At 31.3% G+C, this 21,831-nt stretch overlaps 1 protein-coding gene across 2 annotated transcripts in view; it reads left to right on the top strand.

The window, feature by feature from the left end:
- Positions 1-21,831, top strand: part of ALiX (programmed cell death 6-interacting protein-like protein AliX) — a 136,469-nt gene that overhangs the window by 28,586 nt on the left and 86,052 nt on the right. For both annotated transcript variants that reach the window (XM_075375889.1, XM_075375888.1), the window contains exons 4-7: positions 7,053-7,206; positions 12,381-12,505; positions 15,825-15,926; positions 21,273-21,492. In XM_075375889.1, coding sequence (XP_075232004.1) covers positions 7,053-7,206; positions 12,381-12,505; positions 15,825-15,926; positions 21,273-21,492 — 601 coding nt within the window. The remainder of the gene's footprint in view (positions 1-7,052; positions 7,207-12,380; positions 12,506-15,824; positions 15,927-21,272; positions 21,493-21,831) is intronic.

Below are 21,831 nucleotides of genomic sequence, written 5' to 3'. Positions count from 1 at the left end.
ATAGCATCAACATAATTTTCATTTGTTATTGACAGATTTTTAATGATAGCTAAGGCTTCATCCTTCATAGAGGAATGTAAATAGTGTAATTTTTGAATATTAGATAAATCTATTATTATGTACTAAATCAATTAAAATAATGCTGCCACTCTAACTCATTATCTCTAAATAAAGGTATTTAATGAGGTGTAGTTATGTTGGTTTAAATGTAGTATTTGAATTAAATTTCTGATTAGATGAATTTTAACTATTACTTATTAAATGTTGCAATTTTGACTCTATAGTACACAAGTCTTCTTTGACTTGTATACGATCTGAAACTAAAACTTCATCAACAAATTCCAATTCAGTTTCTGATTGAATGGTGTCATAGTTGGTTTTCAATTCAAGAAGAATATTTTAATTTGTAAGGTGGGAACATCACCTTTTGAAGGATCATAATTGTGGGAATCTGTGCCAATCCTAGTTATAGCAGCCTTGACTAACCCTGTTTGTCTAATTAATTGTTTCCTATCCATAATAATAGTAATAACTTAAATTAACAAAGTAAATTAAATATGAAATGAATCAATTGTTATTACGTAAATGATGATACAGTGTAAATTAAATGTAATAATAAATCAAAAAAGATATTATGTAAATGATGAACATTAAGATTCTTGAAAAATTTTAGATTATATCAAGATGATGATTCTTCAAAGTTGCAGATTATATCTGCGGCCTGAGGACCAAAAGTGTCGAATAATATGCTGCCTTGGTTTAATTGTTCCAAATATTTTATTATTCGCTGGTTCATTCAAATAAATAAAATTCTTTATCTTGTTTATAATATAAAATCTTTGAACTTGTAATTTGTATATATAACATTATTATTTTATTATTTTAATTATACAATAGTAATAAACACATGTTGAGTCTTTGAAGAATGGAACAAGACCGACTAACAATAGAGCATTAGACAAATTCATTTAATAAGAGTAACGAAAAAAGTGAGAATTTAAAGGGTGAAAATTTTTATTTTTACAAATAAAAAAGGAGGAAATGAAACCTGAGTCTTAACAAATGGTGAAGGTCATTTTGGGATAAACAGTAAAGTAAATTTTTATAATTCTTTGAAATTTAGTGTTTGATGGGAATTTTTCCTAATGTGATTTTAAAATTAATAATGTTCTCAAAAATTGAATTTTAATAATCGTTTATAATCCCTGCAACTTCATCTTTAATATAAAGATATTTAAATATCTTTGATTAAATCATTATTTTTACTAAAAATGTGGTTTTCTGTTTTTGCTAGAAAAAAGAATGAATAAGTAAAATAAACATTTTCTTCTGTAAGTTAATAATTCACTAAATTTAGGAATTAAGTCCAAAAAATTAAATCTCATTGGAGACATGACCAACTGCAAAAAGATACATGCTTATTATTGGTACAGACCCTGGACTGAATAATCATTTTGATGGGTATAAACCAATTGACATTTTTAAAGTTGTTTTCTATCTAGAAGTGACCAGTCATGCTATCAATGTACCCCACATTCAGCTAGATGAGGAAACAGAAACCAGTTATGTTGGAGGAGTTTCTAACATGGCTGGGGCCCTCTTTTATATATGGGTTGTATCACAAAGTTCTCCCAGGACTTCATGACTTCCCAGGAATAGGACTTCATAACCTATTCTGCTCATGAAAATAATGGAAAAAGTTCATAAACATATTTACTAAAAAAGCTTTGTTGTGAGTTACAGCTAGTGAAATATTTTGCTCGGATTTCAGCTACCCTGATGAAATAAGATCATACTGAATTTTTTTGGACGTTAATTAATGGGCAGAATTAGTGATTTCTTATGGCCTTTGACCTGAAAAATCAAGTAAAATAGTTCCAGAACAGTATTTCCAGTTGGTTTTGAGAAATCAGGGGGTGAAAATCAACAATTGAGATAAAAAATCTCTGTTTTTGTTTGTTTGACGTACAGTAACTTTGTTAAATGAATAGTAAACACATAAAACTTTTAATCAAAATATGAAAATTTAATTCTGAACAAAATGAAGTAAAAGTTGAATAAAACAAAGAAAAGTTAGAAAAATTAGAATTTTGTTTAAAACTTACATCACTATAGAAAATATGATTGTAGTAAAGCGCAAATCCAAGAAAATTGAAAAATGAAGAAAATGGTTTAAAAATACAAAAAAGGAAACTTTTCAACCATACATAGAAGTGAATGATTTAACTTGTTAGTTTCAAAGTGCCCATGCACCAAAATTAGCTGTCAGCAGTAAACCTCCACAAGAAAAAGCAATAAGTTATGCGCAACAACTTGAAATTGAGACATTTACTGGAAGCAGTGGTTGGTTGGAAAATTTATTTTTCCATCCAATCACTGTTGAGAGAATATATTAGATAATCGATTAGGTATTATGGATATTGGAGAGAATATTGTTTTAAAAAAATTTGTTTGGTGAAAGTAAATCAGTCAGTGAAAACACAGTGCCAGAGTGGTTGCAACAGTAGTCATTGTTAATAAATAAGTACAATCTCAAGAACATTCACATCATTGAAGAAGGACTTTTTTATTGACCTTTACTGACTTAAGTCATTGACGTTTGCGTATGGTACTAAAAAGTAAAACAAAGAATGACAGTGATGTTGTGTGCAGTCCTATAGGACAAAAAGAACCTCCATTAATAATAAATAATTTGTTGCGGCCATGATGTTTCAAAAATGTCAATATGTCCGAACTGAAAATAGAGTAATTCACAAATCGAAAGGCTTGGATGATGGACTCAATTTTCACTCATTGGATCCAAAAATTCAATGAAAAAATTCAGAAAATTGCGGCTAATTTTGGACAGTGCTCCATGTCGCCTGTAACTGTCTTTAAGTAACATTTATTTTTTGTTTTTACCTCGCAAACACTCAAGTTAGTCACAATCATTAGATCTTGGAATAATTCAGTTGTTAAAACTTCATTATTGTCGTTTAATAATGATTAATTTATCATTAATTTAATTTAACGATTACTCTTGTAGCAGTTATCGACTCGATTCAAAATGTAGATGATCTGATTAAAAAAAATTTTTTGACTGATGAAGTGGAATATGCAAAGGAAGTCTGGATTAGTGTGGGCGAAAACACAAGTGATTTAAGAAAAGTGGTATTGATTTGGGGTTACATGAGGAAGAAAATGAGTGAAGAAACTGTAATTCTAAAAATTAAGTCAAAGAAGTAGGTCAGTACATTGACATTGATGTTCACTTTAATGAAGACGAAGAAGTTGAAGTTGAAAATGTAAGAGATTGGGAAAAAGAAATTGTGGATAAGCATGCTAACGTTTCTACTTTGAAAGATGCAGAAGAGACTGTGATGGATGAAGATGAAATCCAACTGTTTCCTTTAGGTGATATTTTAATCACCTTACATTTTTGTCAGCAAATTAAAATAATTATATCGTAATCTTGGTAAGAATAACACTTGTGACTTGCTTTATGATGTTCAAATTGTATTAGAAAAGAAATTGATTAAACAAAAGACAAAGTCAAGTAGTCAGACTTTTTAGTAAACAAAACTTTTGTTAATACTGTATTTGGCATTTACAGTATTTTACAGTGTGCACTTCATTTATTTAAAATATAAAATTAATTCACAGTATTTACACGTACCTCTCGTTCACAGTATTTACTTTCTTATTCAACATTTATTCCATTTTACAAAATTTATTAACATGTTCTGCAGAACTTGTTTCATCTTCTAATTAATGTTTTTTTTTTCTTTTTCATTATTGTCATAAACTGAATTATCTGTGTTAAAGTAATATATGTATCGCTTGACAAAATTTGTCTAATTTTATTGAAAGTGATATTTCTGTACATCCAGTTACATGTTTTTATTAAAAATATTAATTTCTGTGAACCTTTAACTATAACCTCACTGACACACCTTTAAGAAATTATAATGGCCGCATGACAATCATGTTTTCTGAAGTGACCAACTCTTCAGAAGACCAAAATCACCTGGAACCAGGGTTAGTTGTCTTAGGGAGATTTCATTGTATTTATACTGGTCTCCCACAAAGAAACTGAGAAACTATCAGGACATGTTCTACCATGACAATAATGAATAAAGTTCATATAAACATAGATCTGGAAACGCTTTGTTTTCGAATTAACGGCTAATGAAAAAAGATTTCGTCCAGATTTCAGCCCTTCTAATAAAAAGAAGCCCTGCTGAAATTTTTGGGACCCAGATTTAGACGTAAAGTTGGTGGTTTCTTATTTAATTTAAGAAGGTAAAACAGGTCCCAGAACTGTAACTCCAGCAGTTTTTAAGATATCTGATGTAAAACACAAAATTCAGTGTCGAAAAAGAAACTTTTTCACTCCGTTAAAATAAGGTATTACTGAAATTTTTAAGATGTTAATTAAGGGGGCAGAATTAGTGTTTCTTATGGTTTTTTACCTGAAAAATCAAATGAAATAGGTCTCAGAATCTTATATGCAGTTGTTTATGAGAAATATGGGGTGAAAACCAATAAATTGGGGTAAAAAACCCTGTTTTATATATTTGACATACAATAACTTTGTTAAATGGGTAATAAATGCATAAAACTTTTAAGCAAAACTTAAAAATTAGAATTTTATTTAAAAACTGTACATTACTACATTTGTTAGAAAAGTACTTTTAATGTAAATATAAACCAAATTCTTTTTTGGTGAAGTGAAAAACGTGTAAAAACAAAATTTACTATTGAAATATTTAAAATAACTAGAAATTACACAACAATTATAAAATAAAAATTACTTAGATAATAGTTTTTTTAATTATGACAAATACAGTAAATTATTTCAAAGTTGGCAATAAAATAACAACAGCCAATCAACAATGTGCAATAACATATTAATATTTAAATCATTTTGTTAGGTACATTAAGTATATCGGGTACTGTGAACTGTGCTGTTGTTAGCGGAACTTTTCTATGAATTTTAGTTTGAACGTGATTGGTTTGCCATTGAAGTAATACCTTACTTACAGCAAATACACTGATATGGTTTTCATTTTGGGTGTGTGTAATAAGACATCCTGGATTGGTCTAGTGGTGAACTCATCATCGCAAATCAGTTGTTTTTAAAGTTGAGAGTTCTAAGGTTCAAATCCTAGTAAAGGCAGTTAATTTATACGGATTTGAATACTAGATTCCAGTGTTCTTTGGTGGTTGGGTTTCAGTTAACCACACATCTCAGTAATGGTCGACCTGAGAATGTACTAGACTACACTTCATTTACATTCATACGTATCATCCTCTGAAGTAATATCTTACAGCGGTTTCAGAGGCTAAACTGAAAAAGAAAGAAGGATTCCATATCTAAAAACAATTAGCATGACTTTTCGCAATCTTCGGGAAACATGTTCACTACCTAGTATTCATACCAGCTATGAGAACCATCTGTCCAAAATTATCTATGCAGTTCAGAGTATCCCAGGCATTAGTATATGACTTCTTTCTAAGCAGAATAGAATTTTGTATTTGATGGTTTGGAAGACACTTAAACAAAACAAGTTTTATCCTTTCCATAAACAGCCAGTTCAACAGCTACATCCAGGAAATCATCCTCTTCACTTGTAGTTTTGCAACTGGTGGAATACAAATTGACAACTCTACAAGAATGTTTTTTTTACAGATGAAGTAAATTTCACTCAATGATGCTAACAGATTACACAATGAGCATGCATGGATAGAGAAGTAAATCCTTATGAAACTGTTGAAGGCAATCTTGAACATCGATTTAGCATCAATGTATGGTGCAGTCTTTTTCACAATCAGCTGTTTGGACCATTAATATTACCTGGCCACTTAAATGCTGAAATACTTACACTTCAAGAAGAATTGCTGCAGCTGCTCAAAGATGCTCCTGTAGCACTGAGACACAGTATAATTCCAGCACAATGGGATGCCTCCCAGCTTCTGTTATGCCATTTCTACTCGCTTAAATCATTTACCTTAGAAATGGATTGATCATGGAGGACCACAATTCTGGCCATAAAGATCACTTGACCTAACACCTTTAGATTTTTGCATATGGGGATGGATGAAAAATATTGTATACATAAGCAAAAATACATTCTTCTAAGGAATTAATTCTCCATATTACGATTGCAGCTGAGCAACTTAAGGATAGCCCTGAAGAACTAAAAAGAGCAACAAAAGCATGTACTGCTTTTGTATGAAGCATGCCAAAAAATGTGTTGAAAATGGCAGGCTCATTTTTGAACTTTTATTATAAAGCAGTTTGTGTTATAATAGTTTAAATCGGTTAATTTCATTTAGCTTACAATTCTTATCAATACTTATCTCTAAAAGCAGAAAAAGTAAGCCACATGTGGGTATAAGAAAATATGGAAGTATTTTGGCATATGATATGGAAGTAGTCCGTTGAAGGGTTACAGACAACCCTGAAGAACTAAGAAGAATAAAAGCAGTACAGAAGTGAACCAAGAAATGTGTTGAAAATGGTGGGCTCATTTTTGAAAATGTATTAATAAATGGTGCATTTATTGCACCTAAGTATTCTAGTGTGCTGTTTCTAAATAAAATTCAAATTTGTCTAACCTTTCTTTGTTTTATTTAACTTATCTTATATCTTTTCAAATTAAATTCTTATAAATTTTGTTTAAAAGTTTTATATATTTATTACCCATTTATCAGAGTTATTGTATGTCATACATCAAAAACAGGGTTTTTTACCCAAATTTATTGGCTTTCACCCCAGATTTCTACAGCAGGTGTGGTTTGGGGACCTATTTTATTCAATTTTTCAGTCAAAATCAATAAATTACAATTAACCCTTAATTAACATTCTAAAAATTTCAGTATAACCTCATTTCACCCAGGTAGCTGAAATCCGAGTGAAATCTTTAACTAACCATAACTTGCAAACGAAGCGTTTTAGATCATACGTTTTTTCCATTAGTTTCACAATTAGAATAGGTTATGAAAGTCCTGATATACTCTGTGTGGGTATTGGTTATATATTTTGGTTTTTTTTCACTTACATGTTTCAGCAATCAGCAGGAATATTGAATAATCTTAAAAATACTGTTATTGGTGCAATACATCAAGATCCAACTCCTGATCTCCATCCTGATACATTAGCTGCATTATCAAGTCTCATGCTTGCCCAAGCACAAGAAGTCTTTGTACATAAAGCTGTTTATGGTATGTTATAAATTTATTATTTTATAAACTACTGCATATATGCATGAGTCCACACATGTGTAATCTTTTAATTTTATCACATAGTATTTAGTCTTATTTTGATTATAGATATTAACACATCTTTGGTACAGTTTTTTCCATCTAATTAATCTAGCAATAATTCACAAATCTAAGAAGTAGAAAAGTGCAATAAATAGAAAACATTTAATAATATTAAGTCGATTGAAATCTGTAAACAAGGATACTATGCAAATCCACATGATCTGGGTTTTTTAAAAAAAATTTTTTGTATGTGAAAGCTAATTTGTGAGAATTTTTTATGCAAGTAGCAATTTTTTTTTAATGATTCTGTTCTCTCTTAACAGAAAAAATTGTATTATATATTTATGAAATAAAAAAAAAATAAAAATATAAAAGTTTTAACATACCTACCTCTATTTTTTAATTTATAAAATTTAAAAACATGATGCTTCAGAATTTTATTGAGATTAAAAGTAATAAAATATTAAGCTCTTTTTAGTTCTGTTAACAATTGAAAAAAACCTTGAAATTTAAATTCTGAGCTAACTCAGTAACATTATACTTCATCAAGAAATTTTTAATTTCTCTCGATGAGAAATTTTTTATTTTTCTCAGTCGGTTTTTGCATTAACATAATTACAATGAACTGCATACTATTTATTACAGATTTATCTTCTTTCAATATTGGAGCCATTGAACATTTGTGACAACACCATTTTACATAAATGATAATAGCAATTGATTTAGTGACACTTCAGTATTCTTTGGAAGGATATAATCTTATCGGAATTTTGTACCTGGAAATGTAGACAGAACTACAATGAAAAGTAACTCCAGTAGTCTGGATGTCATTATTCGGTTTCACTCAGCTACTTGAATAACTGTGTTCAGATGATTCTCAATATAAACTTATACATTCATCCCTGTAAAATTCAGATAGTGCTAGCATTAAAAATGACGCTGGTAAGGTAAGTTGATAGTATGATGTTTTGCCACCAACCTTGAATCTTATGTATGTTGACGATATCCGAAATATGCTTATGCGAATACATTAATAAACAAAATTTTCAGTATCGGACAACAAGCAATCCTAATGAAATTAGAACGACTACATAGTACTGACATCATTATACTTTGTCCAATGCCATTCTCTGGAATAATGAGTGTCTTCTGAGAATAATTATTGTAATGTTATTGCCATCACTTCATAGCATTCATTGAGAATGTAGTTAAGTGATTGATTCTAGGCCTGTTATTCCCAGACTCTGCAATATTCCTCGGCCTGCAAGATCACTGGATCTCACAGGATGCTTTTTTTGTGGGACTACTTGAAGAGAAAGATGTTTACTTTACAGGAGTGATCTGTTCCCATAAAACAAAGAACTGAAACAGAACTAAAAAAAATAATTACTTCCTATAATTACTATAGACATGTTACATTGTAGGCTAGAAAACAGAAACCCAAATGAAGAATGTGTGAGTCGAAATGGTGGCCACCTTCAGGATATATTCAGAACTTAAAGTATTTCAAGGTACAGATAAATGATATTAAATGAACTGCTAGTTTGCGGTAAAAGTTGATTTTAAACTGATAAACAAAATATTAAATTTTTTAAATCCTATTTGTTATTGGCTCACCCATTACCTTAAAAAATTATTTTGAGAATTGCAGTCTGTAGCGCTACATAATAAAGAAATTAATAAAAACTATATTCCTTATCTATGTTGCTGGCTATTAAATAGGAGGTCTGCTCAGAAAATTACCAAACTTTATTTTTTTAGCCATTATTATTTTACAGATTATTGGTCCTTGTCCCCTTCAAAGTATTCCTCTCTCCTACTCACACTTTTCCCAGCGATGTTTCCACTTCACAAAGCAGTCTTGGATAACTTCATTTCAAATGGCCTTTAAGATCTGCGACGAATTTGGTTTGTCATCAGTAATCTGAAAACGGCATCCTTTCATCGCTGATTTTAATTTTGGAAATAAGTAAAAATCGTAAGAAGGGAGGCTGAGGGATGACTCTAATTTTTGGCACAAAACTGATGAATTGACACAGCTGAGTGTGTGGGCGCATTGTGGTGATGGAACCATGAGTTGTCTTGCCACAACTCTGGTCTCTTTTTGCCGATTTTTTTCATGTAACTGTTGTAAAACATCATGATAGTACGTACAGTTCATCATTTCACCTTGAGGCAAGAATTCAAAATTCCATTAAAATCGAAAAAAACAGAGAGCATCACTTTGATATTGGATTGAAACTGACATGCTTTCTTGTGATGTGGAGATCCTTTGCCAGTCCATTGTGATGATTGAATTATTGTCTCGATGTTATAGCCGTAAACCCAACTTTCATCTCTCGTTATGATCCTTTGCACAAATGTTTCATCATCATTGACTTGTTCAAGTAATTGCCGACAAACGTCCACTTGATGTTTTCTGCTGTTCAGTCATGAAACGAGGAACAAACTTTGCTGCAACATGATGTACGTTCTATTTTTCAGTCAAAATGTCATAGCATGATCCAATTAACATGTTAACCTTCTCTGACAGTCAGTTGGCGATTTGAACACATCAGATCATTGATTTTCTGAATATGGATGTAATCAGTTGAAGTCGAAGGCCTTCCTGGTTGAGGGTCATCTTCATTTGACTGACGACCACTTTTAAATCGTAAAAACTATTTGTAACATTGCGTTCAACCCAGAGCATCATCTCTGTAAGCTTGTTTCAAAAGTTGAAATCTTTCTGTGAAATTTTTCTCCAGTTTCATGCAAAGTTTTATGCTATATCGTTACTCCTGAAAATCGCACTTTACAAAAATCGATACTAATACTTAAACACATTGTACTGAAATAACGATAACATGAAAACTAAAGAGATCTCAAAATCCAAGATGTGGTTACAGCGAAGGTTATGTGGAACACAATGCTGCCAACCACATGTCACTAAATATCTCCAGTAACACTATCGTAGTTTCAGCTGCACTAAGTCTTTTAGTTCATTTAAGTAACAAAAGCAATACACAGTCTTTATAAAAATTCAGTGGCATCATATAATACTTTTAATATCATAATTATAGAATTAGATGTTTGGAATAGGCGAGAAGTCTCTGTATGCCAGTTATGAAACTATTAGCATAAGTGCAGCTTCCTTTGATGGATCTAAAATGTCTGTGTGGACCCACAGTGTTCAAAACACAGCTACATGCACCTCCATGTCCATTTGCTCATCCGCAACAGTATATCAGGGGTGATCATTTAAAGTGCTGACCGAACAGCATCTTGGAACTGCTCATTGTTGATGTATCTGTTTTTTCAGATCTCTTCTTTTACAAAACTCCAGAATACATTGTCAGGTTTTGTAAGGTCAGGGCTTCTTGCTGGTCAAGGCAGTGGAGCCGGTAACTCTTCTGACCCGCATCCGATCCTGAAATTCGGAAAGATTTCATTAAGGTATCTGTGGACTTGCAAAGTAAAATTCAGTGGAGTTCCATCTTGCTGAAATGTAATTATGTCAATGATCCCATTTTCCGTTAATTCTGGTAACGACCACTTGTCGATCAATCTCTGATAACCAAGGAGATGTTCAGCTGTCATCCCAGCTCAAATCATAACAAGAGGTGGATGGTGTTCGATTTCCTCCAAAAACTGAGGATTGCCTTTCGTCCAGAAAAAACATTTCAGTTATGAGATCTATAAATTGTACATTTGTCTGAGAACATGATCTGATGTTCTTTTTATGTTTGCTCTTAGAAAACAATCAAACAAAAACTGACATGCATAAACACATCAATCAAGGTCATTGTTGCTCAATTAGCTGTGGCTGCCCTTCCCCATATGGTCTAGAATTGTCAGTCAGTCTTGGAATGCCTACTTTGTACAGTGTTAGCTTGTTGATTTCATCTGTGTGGTGATCATTGAATCGATGCCTCAACAGCGGCACGAGTCTCAGCTCGAGAGCCTGACCTCCCGTTGTGTAGCATGTTAAGAACACTTCCCGTTGCAAAAGCCTTCTTCTCCCATGTCAGTAACATTTGCCATGATGGTGACAATTTCCCAAAACACAAAGAAATCTCCATTATTTTATTATATTCTCCAATGTTTAACCAGTGTGTGGACATTCGTGGGTCAACACGCAAGCTAATGCTCTGTGACAGTGAACACATTCAAATCCGCCATTGTTCCATATTCAACTACAACTAAGTTCATCCCACCACAAATGAGCACACCAGACAATCCCTACCACGGCTTTTTTCCTCCCCACCTTTTCCAGCAGTAGAGAGCGATACGAGCAGTTAGAAATGGTAGCAGTAGAGCTCAATAACGCTGGATTTATTACAAAGGATTTCTCACTCGCACTGTAGAATATGTAATTTTATGACTCATTACATTTACATGATTTTATAATATTTACTTAGCTTCCAGAGTATAAATCTGGAGCCCCTGTGGATGAATGGATGAGGCCACCTTTAGACAGACAAAGTATAAATTTGTTTTTATGGTTATACTCAGGTTCTTAAAAGTTTTTTTAAATTAATAGCATTGATACTAATATGAAATTTGAAATGAATTTTAGTGGCTGTATTTGTAGTGTGCCATGATGGTGACCTTCTGCTGAACTAAACATTTTAAGTAAATTCTTGGCTATGATGTGGAAAATTTGTAATAAGTTGATGTTCCTATATATTTACTGTGACCTAGTAAATGTAAATACAAATTTAATAAAATAGATAAAAATATTATTTTGGTGCAATTTTTAATTCATATGCTTTTGTATACCTCCTTACAGACTGCATTATTTTTAGTTACGTGCTATTTGTAAATTGATTCAAATTCTTTCTAGTTATGGATTAGTTGTTTATTATACATTCAGATTTTCTATTTTTACATAATTTTTTAGTTATGTATCTTTGTCATTAACTAGGTTGTGTAGATAATTCTCAGTTCTGATTAATAATAATTGAACACTGGAAACTAAATTAAAAATTGTTTACATGAACTTTTTTTTAAAAAAAAAGGCAATAATATGTCCCCTGCATTTAATTATTTTTATTATAGTATTATTGTTGGTGTTTAGATATGATTTTCTAAAATCTCTTAATTTTTTTGCATGAATAATATTTCTATGTTAATTTTGGATCTTTTTATAGGCAATATGAAGGATGCAGTAATAGCTAAGCTGTCATCACAATGTGAAGAATTGTATGCTGAATGTATGAGAGTATTTCAGAAGGAGAGTGTCAGACAAATTTGGGATAAAGATTGGATTCCCATTGTAAGTGTTGGTTAATTGTTTACATTGTTTTATTTGCACTTATTGCAGTTCTATTTCACTTTACCACACATATACATTTAATATTCATGTATGTCTTCTGTATTGGGTGGACCAAAAATCACTTCATATGAGAAAAGATTACAATTTATTTTTATTATTAAAATATAATATTTATTTTTATCCGATTAAACTTAAATAAAACAAGACTCTTGGATAAATAACCCTCAAAGAATAAAAATAGTAACATTTTACTTAGAAAGTCGAGGTGTATTTCTAAAACACAATTAAAATTTAGAAAGTTTCACAAAACTAGAAAATCACTTCTGGTGTAACAACCTTCTGCGTAGTAGTTTTGAAATTTGAACAGAATGACATCAGTGGGAGATGTCAGATCAGGAAGACCAAGATCTTACAAAAATAATGAAAATATTGAGTCTGTGAGGAACAGTGTTCAGAAGATGCCACAATATCAAATACAAAAACATTCCACTCAATTGGATGTTAGTCGAACATCATTGTGCAGAATATTGCACAAGTATTACAAATGTTTCCTTACAAAATCCAATTAGCCCATAAAATGGACTTGCACCATCATGGCACACTTCATTGCGCCTGGAATATTGCTGGCAATTTATCAACCCCCCAGTGATTTCTGAAGTTTCATTTTTGCCTTATTTGTGGATGGAGTGACAAAGCCCATTTCTACCTTTGGTGGCTGTGTCAATAAACAAAATGATTGTTTTTGGGATACTGGTAATCCACAAGTTGCACATGAACGTCCTTTACTTTACAGGCAAAAAAAAGTGATGGTCTGGTATGCTGTTTCTTCACAAAGAATTATTGGGCCGTATTTTTTTTTTTTAAGAAAATTCTCAATTCAGTGACAGTGAATAGCGATAGATATCGGCAAAGGCTTGAGGAATTTTTCATTGTGGATCTTGGAGATACATCGAAGAAGCTTGGATCCAGCAAGATGAAGCCATGGCTCACACTAGCAAAGCCATAGTGGAGTTCCTTAGGTCAGAGAAAAATCGAATTGGAAATCGAATAGTTTTGAAAAATTAAAATTTGTTGGCCTTCAAGGTCACCAGGTTGTGACGGCTCCTAATTTGTTATTTGGTGCTATTTGAAAGAAAAAGTTTGTCAATAAGCCATCAAATTTAGAAGAGCTTTAAAAAACAACATTTGAGTCAAAATAGCAGCAATACCAGAAGAAAGATTGGTTTTTAACTATGTAAAATGTGTTAAAAAGAATCCATATTTGTGAACAGTTTAGAGGTCAGCATTTAAAAGATATTCCCAAAACCTAATTCAATAAATCATGTCTTGACTGAAATTTAATTTAAAGATAAAAGAAATAGTTTTGAGTTATTTTCGATCATCTGTATAAGTTTTCCAGAAATGTTTGTGTAAGATTAATGTTTTTTAGAAAAGTTTTATCTAGCTTATAATTTATTTTCATATTTAAGGTACTCTGTAATTATTTTGTAAAAATTTGACATCCAAGATGTCTGCTCTTTGCCAAAAACAAAAAGTCGTGTTACTTTAGAGTCATCTCAGTTTATACCCCAAACCCAAGATTGCCAGCTCTATCACTTACAATCAATTGTATTCTGTAGCTGGAAGCAATTTAGTGGTTGAAGTTAGGACGGAATATCTCTAGCACACTCCATGATTATGTCTGACCATTGTTCACATATTCTGCAATTTTTAAGAAGAAAAAACAACTCAATACGTTTGTTTACTTAGAAAATTTGATAATTCATGGTAGGAAAATTTAAAATTTTGTAATTAATTGTTTAAAGTTTTGTGAAATTCTACAAATTATTCTCATATGAGATTCAGACATGTAAAATAGATGTGCAAAAATGGCATTCTACCAATAGAAGAATGGCAAAAATATAAATATGAGGTGCGACAATAAAGTAATGAGACTGATTTTTCTTTGCAAGATGTGGCAACCCTGCAGCTTGCGTAGGCACACCATCTTTGACCTTGGTCTATAAGCTACTTCTAGTCCAAGCGGCACATTGATGCAACTGCTCAGTCGTGAGTTGTGCTGTAATAAGTGAACACGTGTTTGTGTCTCTCGTCACAGAAATGAAACCCCAAAATATTGCGCAACGGTATGCCATTTCTTTTTGCGTTGAGTGGGTGAAAACGCAACGACAACATATGGTGAGCTTCAGAAGGCTTTTAAAGAGAAGGTTATGTCAAGAGCTCAAGATTTTTAGTGAAGGCAGAACGAATGTTAAAGATGAAGACCGCAGTGGACGACCATCAACCTCACGGACAGATGTAACCTTGACCAGGGTGCATGAAATCGTACGATCTGATCTAATATTATCCATGAAAATGATTGCAGAAGAACTCAACATCGATCGAGAAACAGTCCGTCTAATATTAACTGAAGATTTTGGTATGAGAAAGATTTGTGCAAAAATGGTCCCCAAAAATCTCACACAACAACAGCGAGAAACACGGAAAAATGTGGTAGCCGATCTGTTAGAGCAAACGGAAATCAATCCAGATTTGTTGAGCCGTGTTATCACTGGTGATGAAGGTTGGTTTTTTCAATACGATCCAGAGACAAAACGCCAAAGTTCGCAATGGTGCTCAAAGGGATCACCCAGACCAAAAAAAGCTCGCATGTCAAAGTCAAAAGTGAAAATGCATGCTTGTGTGCTTCTTCAATTCCAAGGGAATTGTTCATGAAGAGTGGGTGCCTCCTGGACAAACAGTTAACCAATATTTCTACAAAGAAATTTTAGAAAGACTTCATAAACGAGTTCTTCGTGTCCGTGCCAACATTGCTGAATGGCAATGTTGGCATTCAGTAATGTCAGTACAGTCTGACTGCTCTGTCAGCACAGCAATTTTTAACCTCAACAAATTTCAGTACTACCACAGCTACCTTATTCACCAGATATCGCTCTATACGACTTTTTTCTATTTCCAAGAGTCAAAATGGTGGTCAAGGGACACCATTTTCAAACAACAGAAGATGTCCAAAAAGCTGTGACGAGGGTCTTGGAGGATATTACAGAAGATAAGTTCCAGAAATGTTACACCATCAATGGCAGAAGCACTGGAATAAGTGTGTGCAATCAGAGGGGAACTACTTTGAAGGAGACAACACTAAACGTGACTAAAACGGTGAGCAACATTTTTTTTCACATAAATATATATCGGAAGTTAAACATGAAATATACTTAATTCTGTGGCTTTGCTTATGATTGCATTCTTCATAGTTGATTTGAATTTTAATTAAATATATTTCATAATTTTTGTGAAACTTAAAAGATATTTTTAATTTCAGATTGCTGGTAAACAGGCCATATTTCATGGTATTGCTCAGTTTCGTCAAAGTCTAGTTTGCAGAGCTAACAAAGCTGTCGGTGAGGAAATCACTCGATTGAACGTAAGTGATTAGTTTAGACCACGTCAATACAACTGCTACTGCATGCTAAATCTGCTTGAAGCAGATTGGTTGCCATTAACTCAAAAATACAAGGAAACTTGCATTTAGCGTTTCTGGTTTTAACGATTTCTTCCTCATAACAACATTAAAATATTAACAAATTGTATCCAGCATATAGCATCGTTTCTAAAATGTTGGCGAAAATTCATAACAATTTTTTACATTTCTTGAAAGGTCTTACCCAAGTTTTCAGAAAAGAAAATCAAGAACTTAAAAGATAAAACTAAAAATTACATGTATGTTTGATTATGAACTGTTATACCTAAGCAGTTGGAATTAGCAGTAATACTTGCCAATGTAATATAAAATGTTGAGAGTATTCATTCCGAATTCAAATAAGTCCAACATTATTTATAATAATGTGAAAGTTTTGTGTTTCAATAAGTGGCATTTAATACAGTGAACCAAATATAAAGAGTATTTGTAATATAAAAAATTTGAACCATTTATTTTCATATATTGTCACCTTGAAGGTTAGGAAAAGTGGAATAATGTTAAAATGTGATTCTGTTGTTTAAGAATCAAGAAACACCTGATGTTTATATTTCAAACTTAACAAAATTTTCTTGCTAATAATGCTGTTTTTCTTCATTCCAATGAAAACATAATTTTTTTTTGTGTTATCTTCTGCATGTTGTCTTCTTATTTGTATAAATGCACGCATACACAAACAAATGTACAGTGTAAATATATATATGTATAATACAAGTACTAAGATCATTAAATACATTTTCTTTTATGACCATAAGTTCAGTAACAACTAGAACATCTTGAGGAATAGCGTCCTGAAAATTAAAAGACATAAAGCGAGTTAAAATGTCACTCAGTCTTATAAACTAATTCCTGTATTTCACCAAAATTAAACAATGTTAGGTGCAGTTGCCATTTTAGTCGTTAATGAGAATAGCTCATTAAAAAAATATATATAAAAAATTCCTAGCTACAAATATGGTTAATTGGAAATGTGTGTTGACTTGTCATACTCATTGCTGGTAAATATTAAAATAGCTGTTAATGAAGTTTGCAAGTTAACAGAAAACGTTTTAAAAAATATATTTTATGCTGTACAGTCTCTACTCCTTGTACAGCAGATAGGACTGGAAAAAATATTTTTCTTCAGCACACTATATCACCCTAAAAATCAGGAAAATTTCAACTAATAATTTTTGAGAATTTTGTATCTATATAAGTCAAATAAGTTAATTAAAATTATTTTTTTTTAGTTAAAGTGTTTCCCATAGATTATTTCATAAGCCAGAACTAAATAAAAAAATATTATTTTATAATCACTTTTGCCCTGGATTGAGAGCCTAATATAACAAGATTGTCGCTGGATTCTAGATCAGAAAATGGCCAATAATAAGATCAATCAGCTCTGAATATCTAACTGGTAGGGGCATGTTTAGATTGTGGTAGAGTACTAAGAATAAACAACAAATACCACAAAGCTGATAAAGCTATTGTTTCTTGTTGCTAGTATTGACTGTCTTCATATTAAAGATGACATACTGTATGTTCAAAGCACTGGACTTCCTTTAAGAAGCAGATGACTGTACTGTAGTGTACTGTAACACAGGAAGGGTAACTGGTGAAACCAGAAAAAGGAGCTGAAAGGGAGCAGCAGTCAAAGGACTGCTGCTCCCTTTCTGAAGTTGCTGACTAACCAGTCATGATATGCAAACTTAAATCTACTCTATTTAAGGCTAAGTACTATGTAATCGGATCAATGAAAAACAAGTGTGCTTTTTGAGGAAATGCTTTTCATCCACCTTTTTTAAAATATCAGTTTTAGGAATACTACCATAAGTGTGTGTGTGTTAGTTACCGTCATAACAGATAAAGAAATAATTTATCAATAAAGAATTACTTACAATTTATTTTAATAATTTTATATGGTGTGATTTAACTTTGTAGTCTATTAAATGTGTAAGGTTCACTTGAATAATAAAAAAGGTATTTCCTTTAGAAATTGATATACTTTTAATATTTTTGGTTTTAAATTTTTGTAATATTAATTTTACCTCCTGAACAGTTTTCCGAACAAAGTCACTACACTCAACTCGCACTAATGAATCTGAACACAAACTGTGTCTTTCAATGGTCTCCCAGTCTAACACTCACCACCATTCCTGAGAATACTCAGTCTATGTGAGTGGCTGTACGCACACTAACATAATGCCTTCTGTGGAAAAACTTTGTTCCCATTGTGAGCATGATGTCATTCTATGATAAAATTTTATTTTTAGCAAGAATGTGCGATAAGAATTAAATTATGCCGTGGTTATCGACAATCAGTCTTCTCAGAATAAATCTGTTTAACCTCGCATTTTAAAATCGTCCGTCAATGTAATACAAAATTTATAAAATAAAAAGTATATAATACAAATAATGTAACCGACTTAATTAAACCGTATGAGCCTTTTTTTAGTCAAAATTTATAATGATTACATTGTAATGAACATTTTAGATAATTTAAAAATAAGAAAATAGGTTTCTATAACTAATTTATAAATAATTGAAAGAGTAAATATTGAATATGAAAATAGTAATAAAAAAATGAGAAATTTTAGAAAAATTGTGTATATGGATAGATATAAATGTAAATGCAGCCTTATAAATCTGCATATGGAATTTGATGGTGGTATTCTTATTAAAATTATTTAAGTTGGCTTACAAAGATAAGATATTGATAAATTAATAGTTATTGCAATACTTTTTCATTCTCTTGACTGAACAAATATTTGTTGAATTTTTAAAATGTTTTTAAAATTTTATTAATGACAGTTTTTATGAAATAAAAGTAAAAAGAAATAAAAACTGAATATGTGAATGTAAGCAGATGAAGAATTATTAAAAAATATCACTGAAGATGGATGGGCTTAGGCCCAAAAAAACATTTGGAATATAAAAAAGTAAAGGTAAGTGTTCTCTAATTCTGTACTTTGCAGAGGCTGAAAAAATATTATATTATATATGGTTACACTCCTCTATTATATAGCTACATTCCTTGACCACACCCATATTTTAAGTTATCTCTGTAATGTAGGTCATTATTGTTTGGTTGTTAGCAATTTTCATGTTATAAATAGTGTGTGAAATTTTATTTCATTTTTTAATTACAAAATCATATTTTCATATTTTTTGTTCTGTGTATCGATATTGGTCACAACTCCAAGAAAGTGTTGGTGGAAAATTTTCTCTCTATCTGAGCATACCAGTATGACATATTGATAAAAAGCTTCTCAGTGTGGTGTTGACTACGGACAATGCTATTTTAAATCAATTTAAAGAAACTTGCTCCTTTTCACATCAAAGGAAAGGGAAAAGTGGCTATAAAAGAAAAACTACTCCAACACAGGATCGGTTATTAGTGAGAAAAACTAAACTTGATCCAAAATTATCTGCTGTGGACTTAAATCAAGAAGCCGGTGGAACAAATTTACATGTGACAACTGTTAGACGCCAACTCCGTGCAGCTGGATGGTAAGCTCATTTGCCAACAACAGCAGTGTGCAAAAAAAATGCTCTTGTGAGCCAAAGCACATGCTAACTAGACCAAAGAAGATTGGAAAGGTGTTGTTATATTATCCAAAAAGTCACATTTTTATGTTCAGGAGCAAAGGATTCCATACATTAGAAAAGCATCAGATGAAAATATATTACTAGTTCATATTCAGCAATCAGTTAAACTTCCCCAGAAAAAAATGTTTTGGGGTTATTTAACATTTGAAAACCCTTGCTCATTACTTTCAGTAGATGAAATCTACTGGAAAATCAATCTTGAAATCAATGGCTGTGAAGGAAAGGTTGTGACTCAACTTCAAAACAAATTCTTGCAAGGCAACAAAGTTTCCAACAGGATTTAGCACCATGCCATTTTGCCAAAAAAATGGACAAATTTTTCAGAGAAAGAAACATTAAAATGCTCCCATGGCCAGGCAACTGCCCAGACTTAGCCCAATTGAAAATCTCTTGGCAATAGTCAAAAAATGACTCAAAAATGAATTATACTACAAAAATTTACCTCATTAAAGTAATAATATCAGTATGGTTTCATGATCAAGAAATAAAAAAAAAAAATTGTAATACACTGGTTGAATTGATGCCAAATCATGTGTGTGTGAAGTGATTAAGAATAAAGGAGGGAATATTTAATTTGTAAATAGTCACAAATTGCACCGGTATGACTTTTTATTGTGAATGAAATTACTTTTTATTAAATGACATTTGTGTTGTGATGAATTTGCACACTACTGAATACATATGTATTATATGTATGAAATAAAATCTTTAGAATAACTGAGAATTAAATCCTGACTTACCACATAATTAAGATGGGCTTAAGTACTTAAAGTACTTAAAACAAACTATTGGCTCTAATTGAATCAAATTTCTTCACTTTATAATCATCACAGAAAATTAAAATTGTTAAATTACTTATAGATAATGATTTAAGGTGTTCCATTTTAAGTACTTTGTGAATTTTTATTTTACAATTAGTTTATTTCTAGTTTACCAAGATTTTATCTAAAAATAAAATCAAAATTTAAATCTTATTGCTTATTGTTTGGAATTGATTAAATAAAACTTTTAGGGAAATTTAATAACCCATCTGTATCACATGATACTTGATAATTTGGTATCGCATGATTTTTACTTACTTTACTAGTATACATTCAGTGTGTATGTTTATAGCACACTTTCAGTGTACTATAATTCTGGAATCTGGTATGAAGAGATTGCACAAAAAAGTATTGGTAAAGTATATATCTAAAAATGACTTTACTGTTATTTAATTTTTGCTTAAAATTTAAGTGAATAGCTGTATTTTTGGAGTTTTAGGAAACTGTTGTATACTTTCCTGACTGCCAAAGGCATCTTTCTGTCAGTCTTTTAATTAAGATTCTATATGCATTGTATTAGTAAAAATTATAAAAAATTTATTTGAATATTTCATTAAAATTTAGTTCAGTATAGAAAATAATTCCCCATCTTGACTGAGAGCCAAAATAGCAATTTTTCCCATACATTGGAAAAACTCAAATGATTTATAAAGCTGCTAAATGTAGTTACAATATTTTGTATAATCATTTTATAACATTATATACTATAGAAGCTGCGCTCCTGGTAAATTTTTTTTTAGTAAAAATGTCTGAATGTTGTCATTTTCAATAAAAATCATTTATCCTTTCCATCCATAGTTTTTTCTTCCTATTATTTAAAATACAGAATCTATTTTTTAGTGATATAAGCTTATAATTTTTTTTATTTGTTTTTATTTGATAGTCAGCAATAGAGTTATTTAAGGTTGGCCAACAAAGATGGAAACCAAGTGCTTGTGTTGATCATTTAAATAAAGCTCAGAGGAATTTAAGTGAAGCACAAAAAGATAATGATTTTATTTACCATGAACGCATTCCAGATGCAAAAAATCTTGAACCCATACCACGTGCTGCTGTTGCAAAACCATTACCTATGCCACAAAAATTATCTGCTAGTTTTAAAGGTAATAATTTTTTTTTTGTTTATTATAGTTTTTCGGTAACTATTAATGTAATCATATGTTAACGTATATATATGAGGCATGTTTTTTTTTTTACGTAAGTACCATTTTAATATAAAAAAATAACAAGTAAATTTCTTTTTAAAAATTCTTTATTCACCAGAATTTATATTCTTAATCTACGATTCTGTATATTTCCGCTTACATGAAGGCATATATTGTTATTGCTTACATGTTATATTGTGTGATTAGGTTCTGCATTCCACCTTCATAGAAATCTGCCACCTGAGAAGATAACCATCACTGTAAGGCTTTTTTGACATGTCATTGTCATCATGGTGC

The sequence above is a fragment of the Lycorma delicatula genome, chromosome 9 (genome assembly GCF_047948215.1).
Source record: "Lycorma delicatula isolate Av1 chromosome 9, ASM4794821v1, whole genome shotgun sequence".
Taxonomy (NCBI): domain Eukaryota; kingdom Metazoa; phylum Arthropoda; class Insecta; order Hemiptera; family Fulgoridae; genus Lycorma; species Lycorma delicatula.
This window is presented reverse-complemented; position numbering and strand designations above follow the sequence as displayed.